Source organism: Urtica dioica, chromosome 4 (genome assembly GCF_054948205.1).
Source record: "Urtica dioica subsp. dioica isolate 48M chromosome 4, U.dioica_male_clone48M_v1_H2, whole genome shotgun sequence".
Lineage (NCBI taxonomy): Eukaryota > Viridiplantae > Streptophyta > Magnoliopsida > Rosales > Urticaceae > Urtica > Urtica dioica.
This window is the reverse complement of record NC_142759.1, coordinates 22,485,476-22,500,323: the sequence shown is the minus strand read 5'-3', so window position 1 is coordinate 22,500,323 and position 14,848 is coordinate 22,485,476. Positions and strand designations below refer to the sequence as shown.

Sequence of the window (14,848 nt, the reverse complement as noted above, 5' to 3'; positions counted from 1 at the left end):
TGCACCCTCAGCTTTAGTTCTCTTTTCTGAACGTCGATGAGTGCTCCTCTTGTGGCAAGGAATGGCCGCCCTAAGATGATTGAGACGTCGCGGTCTTCCTCCATGTCAAGAACCACGAAGTCGGCGGGGAAGATTAAACTTGTCGAGTTTGACTAAGAGGTCCTCGATCACTCCTCGTGGATATACGATGGACCTGTCCGCCATTTGGAGCGTGATTCGGGTCGACTTCACCCCTCCAGGTTGATGCGCGCTCTTAGGTCGCATAGTGCTCGCTCGAAAAAGGTGTTCCCGATAGCACACGGGACGATGAAGCTTCCTGGATCCTTCATCTTCACCGAAAACTTCCTCTGAATGATGGCGGAGCACTCTTCGGTGAAGGTGATCGTGCTACAGTCCTCGATCCTCCTCTTTTTCGAGAGGATGTCTTTCGGAAACTTGGCGTACGTCGGCATTTGCTCAAGAGCGTCAGCAAACAGGGTGTTTATCTGAAGCTGCTTGAACACCTCGAGGAAATTCCTGAATTGATGGTCAAGTTTCCCTTCTTTCTGCCTCTGGGGGAAGGGCAGCTTTGGTGGGCTTGTTGGAGCTGGGGCACTCGCCGGAGGTGGCATGGCTCAGCTCGCCGATGTTGAAGGTTCATCTTTCTCTATTTTCTCTTTTTTCTTGTTTGAGTTGTCAATCACTTGTCCGCTTCTGAGTATAATGGCGTTGACTTGTGACCTGGGGTTGATGTCGTGTTACTCGGTAGTGTTCCCTGAGGTTGCGAGTTTACCGCGGTTGACAGTTGCCCCATTTGTGCATTGAGATTTCAGATCTGAGCCGTTTGGTTCGAGAGAGACGTCTTCGTTTCGTGCATGAATTCTGTGGTGGAATTTATGAAGGCGGTTTTTGACGTGGCCAAGTTGGCGATGAGCTCCTCTAGGTTGGTCTCGCCTTTGTACGCTCGGAATGAAGGGGCTTGGTTTGATGGTGGTCAGGGCTGATTCTGTGGCGATCAAGGCACGGCTTGAGGCAGGAGTTGCATTGACATGTTATTTTGGGGACCTCTCCATCCCTCATTCTCGTAGTTGTTCCTTGGGCCTTGGTTGTAGTTATTTTGGGGCGGCCTGTTGTTGATGAAGTTGGTCTGTTGGCCGTTGTCCCCATAAGCGCATTCGTCGCTATTGTGCTGCCCGTTGCACCAGAAGCATACCTCAGGGGTATACACGGCTTGGACAGAGGCCTTCTGTCCCTAGACTGACTTTGTGAGATCCGCCACCTGTGCCGCCAGTGCCTTTATCAGCTCCATCTCGGGAGTGACTGGCATGTTCTTCAAGATGCGCCACTCAGACGGGCATTGATCGTTGTTGTATGTCAGCTCCTCGAGGATGATGTGAGCTTCTTCCTCCATCTTCTGAAAGAACGACCCTCCAGCGGCTGTGTTGACTAAGGTGTGTGACGATGGCGAGAGCCCGGCATAGAAAATCTGCACCATCATCCACCCTTGGATGCCGTGATTGGGACACCTCCGCTCTAACTCCTTGAAGCACCCTCATGCGTCAAATAAGGACTCTTTGTCGTATTGCGGAAACGGGTGGATCTCGTTGCATCTCTTGTGCATCCTCTCGAACGAGAAGAACTTTGAGATGAATTTGATGCGCAGGTCAGCCCATGAGGTGATGGAGCCTGGCGGGAGTGACCTGAGCCACGTCTTGGCTCGGTCCCGTAGAGAGAATGGGAAGAGGTGGAGGCGGATGGCTTCATCGGACACGTTGTTGAGCTTGAACATGTTTGCGATCTCGACGAAGTTCATTAGATGGTCTTGCGGGTCTTCGGTAGGTGATCCAGAGAATTGATTCCCTTGGACCATATGTATTATGCCGGTCTTGATCTCAAAATTCTGATTAACCACAAGAGCCGGGAGAGCGATTGCCGATTGCGCGGCGTCAGCTGGTGGTAACCCATATTGAAATAGGGTTTTTAGCTCTTCGATCGCCGCGTTGTTCGCTCTATCTCTCATTGTTCATTCCTTTGATTGGTTTGTGTTTGTCTTGTAGAATTTTTCGATCTCAAGATTGAGTGGAATGAGGTTTGATGTTCCCTCACTCCGCATGCACCTTCAAAACAGAGAAAATGACACGCAAAGTTATGAAACGAGTAACGAAATCAAATGGCAAAGCAGATTATTTTTCGACGCTATTGTAAAATGTCCCTGGCAACAGCGCCAAAAACTTGTTGTGATATTTTTATAACTAGCACGCAAGCGGAAGTATCGAACAAGTAATAGTGTTACGTAAGTAACGGATATCGATCCCACGAAGACTAGTTACTATAGCGACGTTAAACAACCTAGAGCAAATTGATTTCACGGAATTAAAGTTGGTGGTGCAAGAATGGACTACAATTAAACTAATAAAAACTATAACGGAAATTAAACTAGAAATTTTGATTAAGAGAAAATGTGGGTATGACTTCACCAGAAAACTAAGACTCGGGGGTTTCAGGTTCGAACAACTTGAACTACTCTATTCACGCTAATCTCACTCTCCCTATGATATTACTAGCCTCTCTCGAGTGATCCAGCAACCTACGTAATTGACGGATTATATATCATCTCGGCCTCTAATCCTATTAAAACAACTACGAGCAATAAACGCGAGAATTCACACAATTACATTAAGCTTAAGCCGTCTAGCAACCTAAGAACAAAACGAAGCATGAATTATGAGCTTGAGATTTCGCTCTCTTTTGAGTGCGAAAACTCCTAAAAACAATCTTAGAGATGGACAATCTAAAGAACTCATTAAGATTACATTCAAACAAGCATGAATAATTAAGTAAATCAAAGCATAGTCTAACCCTAATGAAACCCCCTAACTCAATTCAATCCGGCTATATTGCAAGCCCGCTAAAGACTTAGCCTCTAACGGAATTCATATTCATAAGCATAGTGATCAAGACGAGAATAAACATAACCATATATAAGAAAAGCAATAGGGAATTCATGAACGGGAAGAATGAAACTATTAATTAATGAGAATTAGAATAATAGAGAATAAGGGAAAGAAGGAAAGACTATTAAAAACGGGAGTTCACGGTTGCTTGTTCGTCTGATCTTCGACTCAACTTTTCTCCCAAACAAAAGTTCTCCAAAAAAAAGTGCAAAGTAGAAAAACAAAACTAGAAGAATGAAGAATGAATTGCTTAGGTTACAAAGGTGTTTTATTACTCTGAATGTGTCTTTTTCGGAGTCATCTGAGCCTTACAATTAAATCCAAGGGTCAAAATTTTCATAAAAACGTTAATTTCCTATTCCTGCAAATCGGAGGTGCACGGCGCAGACTTCAGCTTACGCGCGCTCCGCGCATAAGACTCTATGAGTTCTCTCAATTTTTTTCCAGTATGCGCGGCGCGCGCAAAGAAGCATGCGGCGTGCGGTCTCGAAGTCTGTCTTCCTGCGGCGCGCGAAGTCGCAGATTTTTTACTATTGCTTTTTTACTCTATTTAGACCGTTTTGTCTCTAAGTCTGTAGACACTCTATTGCTCCTTTGAACCTGAAACTAATAAAAAAAACATACTAAAACTATTAAAATACTCGAGAACTCGTCCGCGTGATTGACCCACCTATCAGCAGTCTCAGCCCCGACTGGAGAAGTCCTTACGTTAAGAGAAGAGGTCTCATCCATGAGATCGACATTCAACCTGAACTCATCTACGACCTTGGGAATCGCTTGCTCAACATCCAATCCACCTAACTCCGGATATGGAGTAAAGTTCACATCGGAGAGGTTGAGCGTAGGAACGGCACCCAGACTATCGATGAAGGTTGTCTCCAGGTCCTTTCGATCCACCTCAGCGTCTCTCAGCTCATCCTCGATCGTCGACGTCCCTTCCACCGGCCACTAGAGAAGGGAGACGTTGGCGCAGCACTCCGTCACATTGAGCTCGGCCGTCTTCACCATTTCCTTGGCTGCGTAATGGGCCTTAATGGTGCTGATGAGGGGTTGGTACTTCATGGAGGTTGCCATTCTTCCTTCACAAACCCGCTTCTCCATCTCGTCTCCGAAGGCCTGATCAAGCTCTTCATGAAGCGACGTAAGCCGATCATGCTCTCTCTGCATCTCGGTGAGCTCGTTGATGATGTTTACGTCCCTCTCCTTGCATGCTCGATAATAATCAAGCTTCGACGCCTTGACTTTCTCCCTCTCCCCCGTGAGCTCAAGCTTAAGTTCTCCTTCCTTCTCAAAACGAGCATTGACTTCGTTCTCAAGCTCCTCAATCTTCGCCCCATTTTGGCCAGTTGCATCGAAGGGACCTCAGCTTTCTCGAGCAGCACTCTTGGACGAATGCATCCCTTTCCATGTGCTTCAGCTCGTGCTTCTGGTGAAAAAGGTTCAGCTTGGCCATCGCCTTATAAAAATAAAAGAAGGTACTTCTCAAACTCATTCAGAATTTTTGATAAGTAAATTTAGTATCACTTACCTTGGCAATTGTGGTGTAGGCTCGGCAGTATTACTCGAACTCAACCAGCTCCTTGACCGGAGCCAGCCTAATCTCGGGCTTATTGACCTGTCGGAGGAGAGCGGCCGTCGTCATCGAATCCTCATACAAGGGCCTGGAACCCTTGTAGTCGAACATGATCAGCACTGGAGGAGACCCGGGCTTGGTCACTTGAGTTTCCTCTTCCTTTCCCGAAGGATGAGGCTTTTTTTGCCAGCTCCCGCTATGTTGACACTTCGGCGACCTTTTCTGATCGCCGTTCCGAGCTTCAGAACCCGCAACCTGCGCATCCTTCTCCAAGCAGAGATTCCCTTTCACCTTCGCTCCATTTGGGGTCACAATGATGACCTTTTTAGGAGCGGGCTGAGAAACCCATTTTCCCTTAGAAGGGACATCTCATTCTCTTCTTTCCTCTTCTTCTTCTTCCTCATCGTCTTCTCCGATCTTCTTCTTTCCCTTGTGATCTCGCGCAAGCGACGGAGGCCCATCCAGCTCAGAGTCAGGATGGGAGGCCACATGAGTGATCACCACATCGTAGTCTAAATCGGCCCTACTAAGAAAAGAAGAAGGACACTCGTGAATAAACTGGGGGACTTATTTCTTGATTGACTCAACTGAAGTATTTGACGGGCAAGGAAAAGGTAATTAGTCAACGGAGACTCACAAATGTCTCTCGTTTCTTCTATTTTTTTTAAGAACTATTCGACGGAAACTATTATTTCTTGATTGACTCAACTGAAGTATTTGACGGGCAAGGAAAAGGTAATTAGTCAACGGAGACTCACAAATGTCTCTCATTTCTTCTATTTTTTTTAAGAACTATTCGACCGGAATCCCAAAAGCATAACAAATGATACCAGCGTTCCAGACTTAAAGTAATAAGAGAGGTTAATTAATTGATTAATTAACGATGATGGGTTTAATCTTGGTGTGGTCGCTACAATTGCTTGCCAAGCAAAGCAGTGCCTCCTTCAGCTTTGAATTCCAGGAACTGGTGACACCGACGGCGAAGATAGAGAGAGAGAAAGACGTGTATCATTCCCTTGTGGGCCTTGAACTCACGAAGAACCAAGTTGACGGCAACATTGGAGCCAGTTATGGCCGAGCCTCGTACTATGGCCCTATCAAGCTATGGGACCCGCTGACGAGGCGGCTCGCGGACTTCACGACCCGGTTCTCCTTCGTCATAAGGAACGTCCACAACGACACCAACACCGGCGACGGGATGGCTTTCTTCCTCGCTCCGTTCGACTCGTCGATGGCCAACAACTCGTCTGGAAGGGACCTCGGCCTCGTCAACGAGAACGTCACGGCGGCTAATGCCAGCGCGACTGGCAACGCCTCCTTTGTGGCCGTCGAGTTCGACACTTTCCCAAACCCGCCGTTCGACCCGCAGTTTCAGCACGTCGGAGTGGATGTCAGATCGGTGCACTCGGCGGTCACCGCGCGGTGGACGGACGGAAGCATGACGGACGGTCGGACGGCGTGTTCGTGGGTGACATACGACTCCGCTTCTCCTAACCTCACCGTCTTCATGACTTACGATCGGAATCCTGTTTTCAGCGAGAAGTACCGTCTCGTTTCGCATCAACTGGATTTAAGAGATTATTTGCCTGAGCGGGTTAGAGTTGGTTTCACTGCCTCCACAGGTGCGTCTTTGGAAACACACACGGTAGTCTCTTGGTCGTTTAACTCGTCCTTAGACTTGGTTCATAACAGCACGGGTCTCAGACCTCCTAGCCCTAGCTTGGAAGTGATTCCTCCGACCGCTACCACGTACCCTGATCGAGGGAGTGAGAATTCCGGTTTAGCTATTGGATTGGGCGTGGGTTTTGGCGGTGCTACTATTTGTGGCCTGGGAATATATTTTTGGTTTGCCTGTGTGAGAAAGAGGAATGGCGGCGATGAAATTGTAAGCGACGTTGAGGAAGCAGAGGACGAATTCGACCCAGCCATTGATGGAGAGTTTGAGAGAGGAGCAGGGCCAAAGAGGTTCACTTACGACAAGCTCAGGATCGCGACCAATGATTTCTCCGAGGAAATGAAGCTCGGGGAAGGTGGGTTCGGAGGAGTCTACAAGGGCTCGTTCCCCGACAGGCAACTCGTGGCGGTGAAGAGAATCTCCAAGGCTTCAAAACAAGGGTCTAAAGAGTACATATCGGAAGTGAAAATCATAAGCAGGTTGAGGCACCGGAATTTGGTGCAACTCATTGGGTGGTGCCACAAGCAAGGTGAGTTTCTATTGGTGTACGAGTACTTGCCCAACGGAAGCCTCGATTCGCATCTCTTCCCTGGCGGTAAATTCACAACTCCGTTGCCTTGGGAAACAAGGCACAAGATCGCCTCTGGTCTAGCCTCGGTGTTGCTGTACCTCCACGAGGGATGGGAACAATGCGTGGTTCATAGAGACATCAAGTCAAGTAACATCATGTTGGATGCCAACTTTAATGCCAAGCTCGGGGATTTTGGGCTCGCAAGGCTGGTGGACCACGAGTACAGCTTGTACACGGTGGCTCTCGCGGGCACGATGGGCTATATTGCTCCCGAGTGCCACGAGACTGGAAAGTCCAGCAAAGAGTCCGATGTGTACAGCTTTGGCGTGGTGGCTTTGGAGATTTGCTGCGGAAGGAGAACGGTGGTCCCGAACCCGAGCGAGGAGAGCAGAGTGAGGCTGGTGAATTGGGTGTGGGAGTTCTACGGCAAAGGCCAGCTTCTTGAGGTTGTGGATGAGAGGCTTGGCGCAGAATTTGAGGCACGAGAGATCGAGTGCTTGATGATTGTGGGGTTGTGGTGTTGCCATCCGGATCCGGGTTTCCGACCGGCAATGAAGCAAGTGATGAGCGTGCTCACATTTGAATCGCCGTTGCCGGATAATCTTCCAAGAGAGTTTCCAAGGCCGATGTATTGTGTGTCATCTTCATTCAGTACAATTCTTGACTCTTATAATTCATCAGCTCATGCAGGGAGTTCGATTTCCTCTTCCAACTCCGGTGTGAAAGGCGCTTCTACTAAACCTTTGTTGAAAACTGATTGTTGATTTTTTTTTTCCCGTGTATTTCGATCGTTTGTTATATACCCTGTGTTTCAATGTGTTTCTTTGTTTCTTCTTTAGTTTTTAAGAGAGTCTTTTGAACTTTTGTTTGTGTTATGAAAGTAATTAATAATGAAGTATAATTAGTTCATGTTGTGTATGATTCGAGGATCTTCAAACAGCGGAACGCTCAGGTCCCTAGAGGCTCAAAACCCGACCCATTAAGACAACCTATTAAGAAATTGTAATTGCATGTGATGGCTGTTTTATACAACTTTATCTCAAGAATACTGTATTCAAAGCTTTTCTTGCAAAAATAACCACTTTCAAATTATTAAGAGTTATTTTTTTTTTTTTTTTAATTTTCTTCATGTTTACGGTCTTATTTTCTATTTAACTTTATTTAGTGTTTACAATTTCATTTATAAAGAAAATAATTATTTACCATTTGAAAAAAATTATTATTTTTAAAATAACTGCTATTTTTTAAAATATTATATTTAAAAGAACATTATTTTTGTAATTTCCCATCAAAATAGCCTAAGCCTTCTTCCTTTCTCCTTCTTTCTACTGAAGGCATTATTATTATTTTTTTTCAAACAATGAAAAAATAATTAAGAAATATTTATGGTAACCGTTCGAGCCGATGAAATTAGTAATATTATCCGTAAACGTATTGAACAATATAACAGAGAAGTAAAGATTTTAAATACAGGTACTATATTTCAAGTGGGCGATGGCATTGGCCTATCTACCCTGTGGTTCATACCTTTTCGTATAGTCATGACATTAAAGTCAGACTTTAATTTTGTCTTCTCCGATATTGAGACTCAACATTTTTATTATTATTATTGAGATAATATTAAAATTATGATCATTTAAAATTGAGATTTGTTAGTAATTAGCCTATCTATAAGGGGCAAGTTAAAATTAATGCCAAACTATCAACTTATATAAAATAATAGCCAACATTAATAAGAGTTTCCAAAAATATATATATTTTTTCCCTAATTCACCTCCGATTCTAACAAGTATTGTGTTTTATAAACTATAAATTCATTGTACTAACACAACTATAACATTTTCATTTTTGCGAATAACCAGAGGATCCGGATCCTCTATCGACCTTTGGTGTGACCCTCCCTGTGCCTGGTGATATTCTCACATGTCACGCATTCTTTGTAATTGTTTTGCTTTGTTTGTTGATAATGTTACTTCATTGAAAAACCCTCACTCTCCATTATATATAGCTAAATAGCCTCCTAAAAATATACAGTTTTGGATTTAGCCAACATTTGGTTAATTTTGTGTTAATAGCCAGGCGAATTTATTTACATAGTTAAAAATACCAATATATCCTCACACACTACTACAAATTCACATTTCTGGTGCGGAAGGGTATTAGGTGCGACATGTCGCACCTAAATGTCGCACCTAAGCACATATTAGGTGCGACATGTCGCACCTAATACCCTTCCAAGCGACTAAAAATTTCGCTGGTGATTAGTGCTATCCAGTGCGACTTTGTCGCACCAGATATGATAATGTCGCACCTAATACCATTAGGTGCGACGAGTGTCGCACCCAATAGTATTAGGTGCGACAAGTGTCGCACCTAATGGGTTTGAAAATTTCAAACGGTCAGAAATTCCCCCCGAATATTTTTGGTTCTGGAATTTCACATTGGGTGCGACACTGATGACTATTAGGTGCGACACTGTCGCACCTAATAGTTTTAGGGTATTTATATACCCGAGCGTCTTCTTCCTCGCCCAAACCACCTCTCTCTCTCTAACTCTCATCCCCGACGCTCGTCCCCGGCGCGACCAGCCCCGCGTCCAGCCCCGCCACGCGCGACCAGCCCCGCGTCCAGCCCCGCCACGCGTGACCCCCATTCCCCGACGCCGTGACCAGCCCCGCGTCCAGCCCCGCGTCGCGCGATCAGCCCCGCGTCCAGCCCCGCCGTCCTCCTCCAAGGTACGTCTCTCTCTCTCTCTCTCCCCCCATCTCTCTCTCAATCTCAATGAGCTCTCTCTCTCCATATGGCCGTGACCAGCCCGCCGCTCCACTGCCCCGCCGCCTTCCCGCCCCGTCCCGCTGCCCGCGACCCCCACTTCGGCGCCGTGACCAGCCCCGCCACGGTCCAGGCCCGCCACGCGTGACCCCCACTCCGGCGCCGTGACCAGCCCCGCCACGCGTCCAGCCCCGCTGCTCCGCTGCTCTACCGCCCTCCAATCTTGTCTTGATATCTCCAGCTTCATTCGCCAACTCAACACTTACGTAAGCCTTTCAATTTCACACTACGTCTGTAAATCTATCTACAATTTGTTTGTATCGATTGTTGTTTGCCTAAATGCTTTTCTTTAAAGTGAGTTTATCAGACATTGTTAAGGGTTTGTATATGATTTTTAATAGGAAGCAAATTCTGTATTGAATTGATTATTGAACCTTCGTCAATTTTTAATTCATTTCCTCTTCAACAGATCAGAACATTGTTATTTCACTCTATATTCGTGTATCTATATACAGATTATTGCTTTCAATTCCTCTTTTTTTTTTTGGATTTGTGATATTTTCTGAATCTGAGACATTGTTACACTTACAATGGTTTTTACCGAAGACCTGTTTGTTTGAAATTGAATACTTTCTGTTATAAACTGAGCAAATTATCTTAGCTAAGACTACATCGAATCGCATTAATGTTTGATAAAATATGCTTCGTTGAATTGATCCTAGTCAATTTTTTAGACTCTTGAGACAAAAAGAGGGAATATGAAATACTATAACAACTCATTTCCTCTGACCAGACATTTCTTAAGAATTTGTTTTTTTTTTGGCTTTGAATTCATTTTCGCAGGGGTTCAAGAAAGTCGATCCGCAGCTTGGTCACTTGCAGCCCCCCGCCGTAGCTCGTTGCCTCTTCGTCGCCTCGGAAAAGGTTAGTTATTTTAATAATATCTAATATTTTAGATTAGATCGATTAAGTTGATTACTATGTTAGATTAGATTAATTAAGTTGATTACTTTTAATAATATGTAATATGTTAGATTAGATTAATTAAGTTGATTACTTTTAATAATATGTAATATGTTAGATTAGATTAATTAAGTTAAAATTAACATATTAAATTAATTAGTAACAGGTTTAGTGTAATTTAATGTAACATGTTTAGTGTAATTTGATTGCAATTTGTTGAATTAGTAACATGTTAAATTTAATTTAAACTTATTGAAAATTTATTGCGACCGAGCCACAGAGGCTCGATTTAGTATTTAGTATGTTAATAGGATAGACCTGGTTGGTTATATATGTGTTTTTTTTTAATTGCAGATTTTGGTTAGTCAATATTTTAGGGGAAACTCTGCCGAATTTTCGGTAGAATAATAACTCTTTGTAATATAACGAATTCTAACCATTTTTTCAAATTAATACATATTTTTCACAATTTCTCTTTCACTCACTAATTTGCTCTCGAATCTTTCAAATGTTAACGAGTCACTCTCAATTTCCTAACAATTCATCACTCTCAATTTCCTAACAATTCACTTTAAATTTCAAATATTCACTCTCAGTTTTACCTCTCAATGTCAATAATTCACTCTTACAAAATGAATTCTAACGATTCAGTTTTATCTCCCAATTTCCCGTCTCATTCAGAAGAATGTCAAATCCAAGTAGGGACTGGATTACCGAGAACAATCGGTTGAGTTTGCAATATAAAACAGGGGTTAACGAGTTTATCCGCGTTGCAAGCAGACTCCCGAACGAAAACGGTCATTATCGTTGTCCTTGTAAGTCTTGCAATAACGTGAGATGTCTGGACATCGGGGTCGTAAAGAATCACCTTTTGAACAAGGGGTTTACTCCGGGATACACCGAATGGTATCATCACGGCGAACGTCGAATGGTAGAAGATGCCAGCGAGACTAACCAAAGAGGAGTCGGTGGATTGCACGATGCTCTCCATGATATAATGGATCACGAGGACTTCGACGATTTTACGGATCCGACTCCGAGTGAAGTGCGTGCAGATGAGCAAGTGGAAGATTTGTTCGCTGAGTTGGAAGCAGAATTGTACCCTGGGTGCAAAGAGTTTTCGTCTTTGTCGTTCTTGGTTTCGTTGATGCACATCAAAGTCACGAACCATTGGACGAACAAGTCGTTTACAGAATTGTTGCAGCTCTTGAGGAAGTCTCAACCAATTGGTAATCGAATTCCGGAAAAACACTACGAGGAAAAGGCAAAGCTGAAGCGTTTCGGTATGGGATACGATATGATCGACGCGTGCATCAACAATTGTGTGTTATTTCAAAAAGATCTCGAGAAAGATGAAGTGTGCCCAATTTGCAATGAGAGCAGATGGAAGCCAACCGGGAAGAATGTATCACAAAAGATATTACGATACTTTCCCTTGAAAGATCGATTGAAGCGATTGTACGCTTCTCGACACACGTCGCTTGAGATGCAGTGGCATGAACAAGATCGCGTCAAAGAAGAAGGCGTTTTGCGACATCCTGCAGATGGTTCGACATGGAAGAATCTAGACGAGAGATACCCAAATTTCGCTGCAGAGCCTCGTAACGTACGTCTGGGACTAGCTTCTGATGGGTTCAACCCGTTTGGGGAAATGAGTCTAGCGTATAGTATGTGGCCCGTGGTACTAACTGCGTACAACTTGCCACCTTGGTTGTGCATGAAAAAAGAGTACTTGATGCTAACGCTTTTGATACCTGGACCGAGCTCACCTGGAAAAGACATGGACGTGTTTTTAGAACCACTAGTTGAAGAGCTGAAAGAATTGTGGGATAATGGATTCCAAGTGCGAGACGGGGCGAACGATGAAGTGTTTCGGTTGCGTGCCGCGCTTCTATGGACGATAAACGACTTTCCGGCTCGATCGTATTTGTCGGGATGGAGTAGCCAAGGGTATCTTGCTTGCCCCACGTGCAACATTGAGACGCCATCTATGAAAATTAGAAACAGGATTGTCTACTATGACCATCGCCGATTCTTGCCTACGCCTCACCGATTGAGGAAAAGCACTGATCACTACGTAAATCGTCACGAGAAACGCCTGAAACCTGTCAAGTTGACTGTGCAAGACATACTCGATCAGTTGACTAGTGTGTCTTCCACGATAACCGGCAAGAATATCGGTAAACGAAAACGTGCTGAGTGCGAATTGAATTGGACCAAAAAGAGCATCTTTTATAAGTTGTCTTACTGGTCAGAATTGGAGTTGAAGCAAAACATGGACGTCATGCATATAGAGAAGAACGTGTGCGAGAATCTTCTCGGGACGATGCTCAGCTTGGAAAAGAAGAACTACGATACGGAGAAGTCGAGATTTGACTTGATGGACTTGAAAATCAAGTCTTCTCTGCACTTGAGACAACAAAGGAATGGGTGGTACAAACCGCCAGCAGCGTACACGTTAACGCTTGAGCAGAGACACCGGTTTATCGAGTTCCTCCAATCTGTTAAATTCCCAGACGGGCTCGCTGGAAATTTGAAGAAAAATGTAACTGCTGACGGGAAGCTCACAGGTTTGAAGCCGCACGATTGTCACGTGATCATGCAGAGGCTGTTGGCTGATGGTATTCGCCCTTTTGTGCCAAAACCGATACAAGAGACGATCTCAGAGCTCTGCAACTTTTTCAAGTTGATCAGTTCTAGAACCCTGAGAGTGGACGATCTCGAAAAAGCGCAAGATTCAATCATTGAGATATTGTGTAAGCTTGAGATGATATTTCCGCCAGCTTTTTTCACGATCATGGTTCACGTGACAATTCATCTACCAGATGAAGCATTGTGTGGTGGTCCGGTGCATATGCGATGGATGTACCCAATTGAGAGATACCTTGGAACGTTAAAACAATTTGTCAGAAATAGAGCTAGACCCAAAGGCTCCATTGCGGAAGCGTACGTTGTAGAAGAGGCATTGACATTTGTTGCAAGGTATCTCGAAGATAAGAAAACTGTCGATGAAGTTCAAGTGCGGGAACTTAGTGTTTTTTTATCTGAAAACTGTGTGCCTTACGGGATGATGAAGCCGATAGTTTTAGACGACGACCAAAAAGAGAAGGCGGAGTGGTACATTTTTACCAATTGTCCAGAAATCGATCTGTATTTGATGTAAGAGAATCTTTCATTTAAATATGTACATAATCTAGCTCATTGATTTACATCTAATTACGTAATGTTAACAGTGAGCATTTGGAACTTATACAAAATAACTCTGAAGCGGGAACTGCAGATTCTGATCTCGAAGCAATGCACAGAAAAGAATTCAAAATTTGGTTTACGAAAAAGGTAAACTGAAAGGATTCATTTGCTGAAGTTGTTATCGACCGTTCAGGAATGGGAATCAACGAGGGATATGGGACATTCCTGAAGTTGATCCGACCACTTCAGCATCGATTCCATTGACAATAGAATTGTCAAATATCGACCGTCTTAATCATCGACACGAAACTGCTACGACCGAGCTTGTTAATGTCGTTGAAGATGATGAAGAGGTGGATGAAGAAGATGAGGCGCTTGCCGTTTTTGAGGGAGACGATGTTGATGTCGATACTAACATTACATCGAGTGACAACGATGAATGACTAACACCATGTAATAACCGTAGTCGTCGAATAGTAATTACATAGTAATTAAAAATACTAACTACAATTCATTTTGCAGGATGTCTACTTCAGGTCAGGACCCATCAGGAGGAGAGTGTGACCCCCCGCAGATGCCGAGGAAGAAGCGGGGACCAACGACTGGCGTCGTTTCTGCGAGAGCTCGTGTTGGGACCCCTGGAGCGAACACAGTTCGCTACGATCATAATGCGCAGGCGTTCTACCAAGACGTCAGGGAGCAAAATCCGTTGATCGGGACGTTCCAAAACCGATTAGGAAACCTGATCAAGAGTACCATTCCAGTCGACCTCCCAGACTGGAACCATGTGCCTGGGCAGAGTGTGGCGGCTCTTATGAACTCGATTCATAACGAGTATCACTTCGTTTATGAACATCCCGAGAGTGGCGAGCTTGTGCCTGCAGATCCTATTCGCAACGAGATTGATATGGCTATCATTCGCGAAGCGAAGAGGATGCGCCGTGGCCAGAAGTCGAGGTTGTCGCAGCTCTTCTTCAAGACATTTTGCGGGAGTAAGGATCTCGCTAAAAACGAAACTCCCGAAGGCTATAACCAGGAAGCCTGGTTGAAAGCAATAGAGACGTTCGACTCGCCGGAGCATAAGGTATGAGTTGAACTTCCGATGGTTATTCGAATTTCTTAAAATTAAACTTAACGAATTTATGTCTTGCAGGCGAAATCTCTCCGCAACC

The 14,848-nt window shown here is 44.4% G+C and overlaps 1 protein-coding gene and 1 pseudogene across 1 annotated transcript; one reads left to right on the top strand and one right to left on the bottom strand.

Annotated features, from left to right (window-relative positions):
- Positions 1-1,531: 1,531 nt before the first annotated feature.
- On the bottom strand, positions 1,532-1,999 carry LOC149401261 (uncharacterized). The gene has a single exon (XM_089610640.1). The coding sequence runs from the start codon at positions 1,997-1,999 to the stop codon at positions 1,532-1,534; it is 468 nt and encodes a 155-aa protein (XP_089466766.1).
- A 3,329-nt stretch (positions 2,000-5,328) lies between these two features.
- LOC149401260 (L-type lectin-domain containing receptor kinase IX.1 pseudogene) lies at positions 5,329-7,557 on the top strand (annotated as a pseudogene).
- The last annotated feature ends 7,291 nt before the right edge of the window (positions 7,558-14,848 follow it).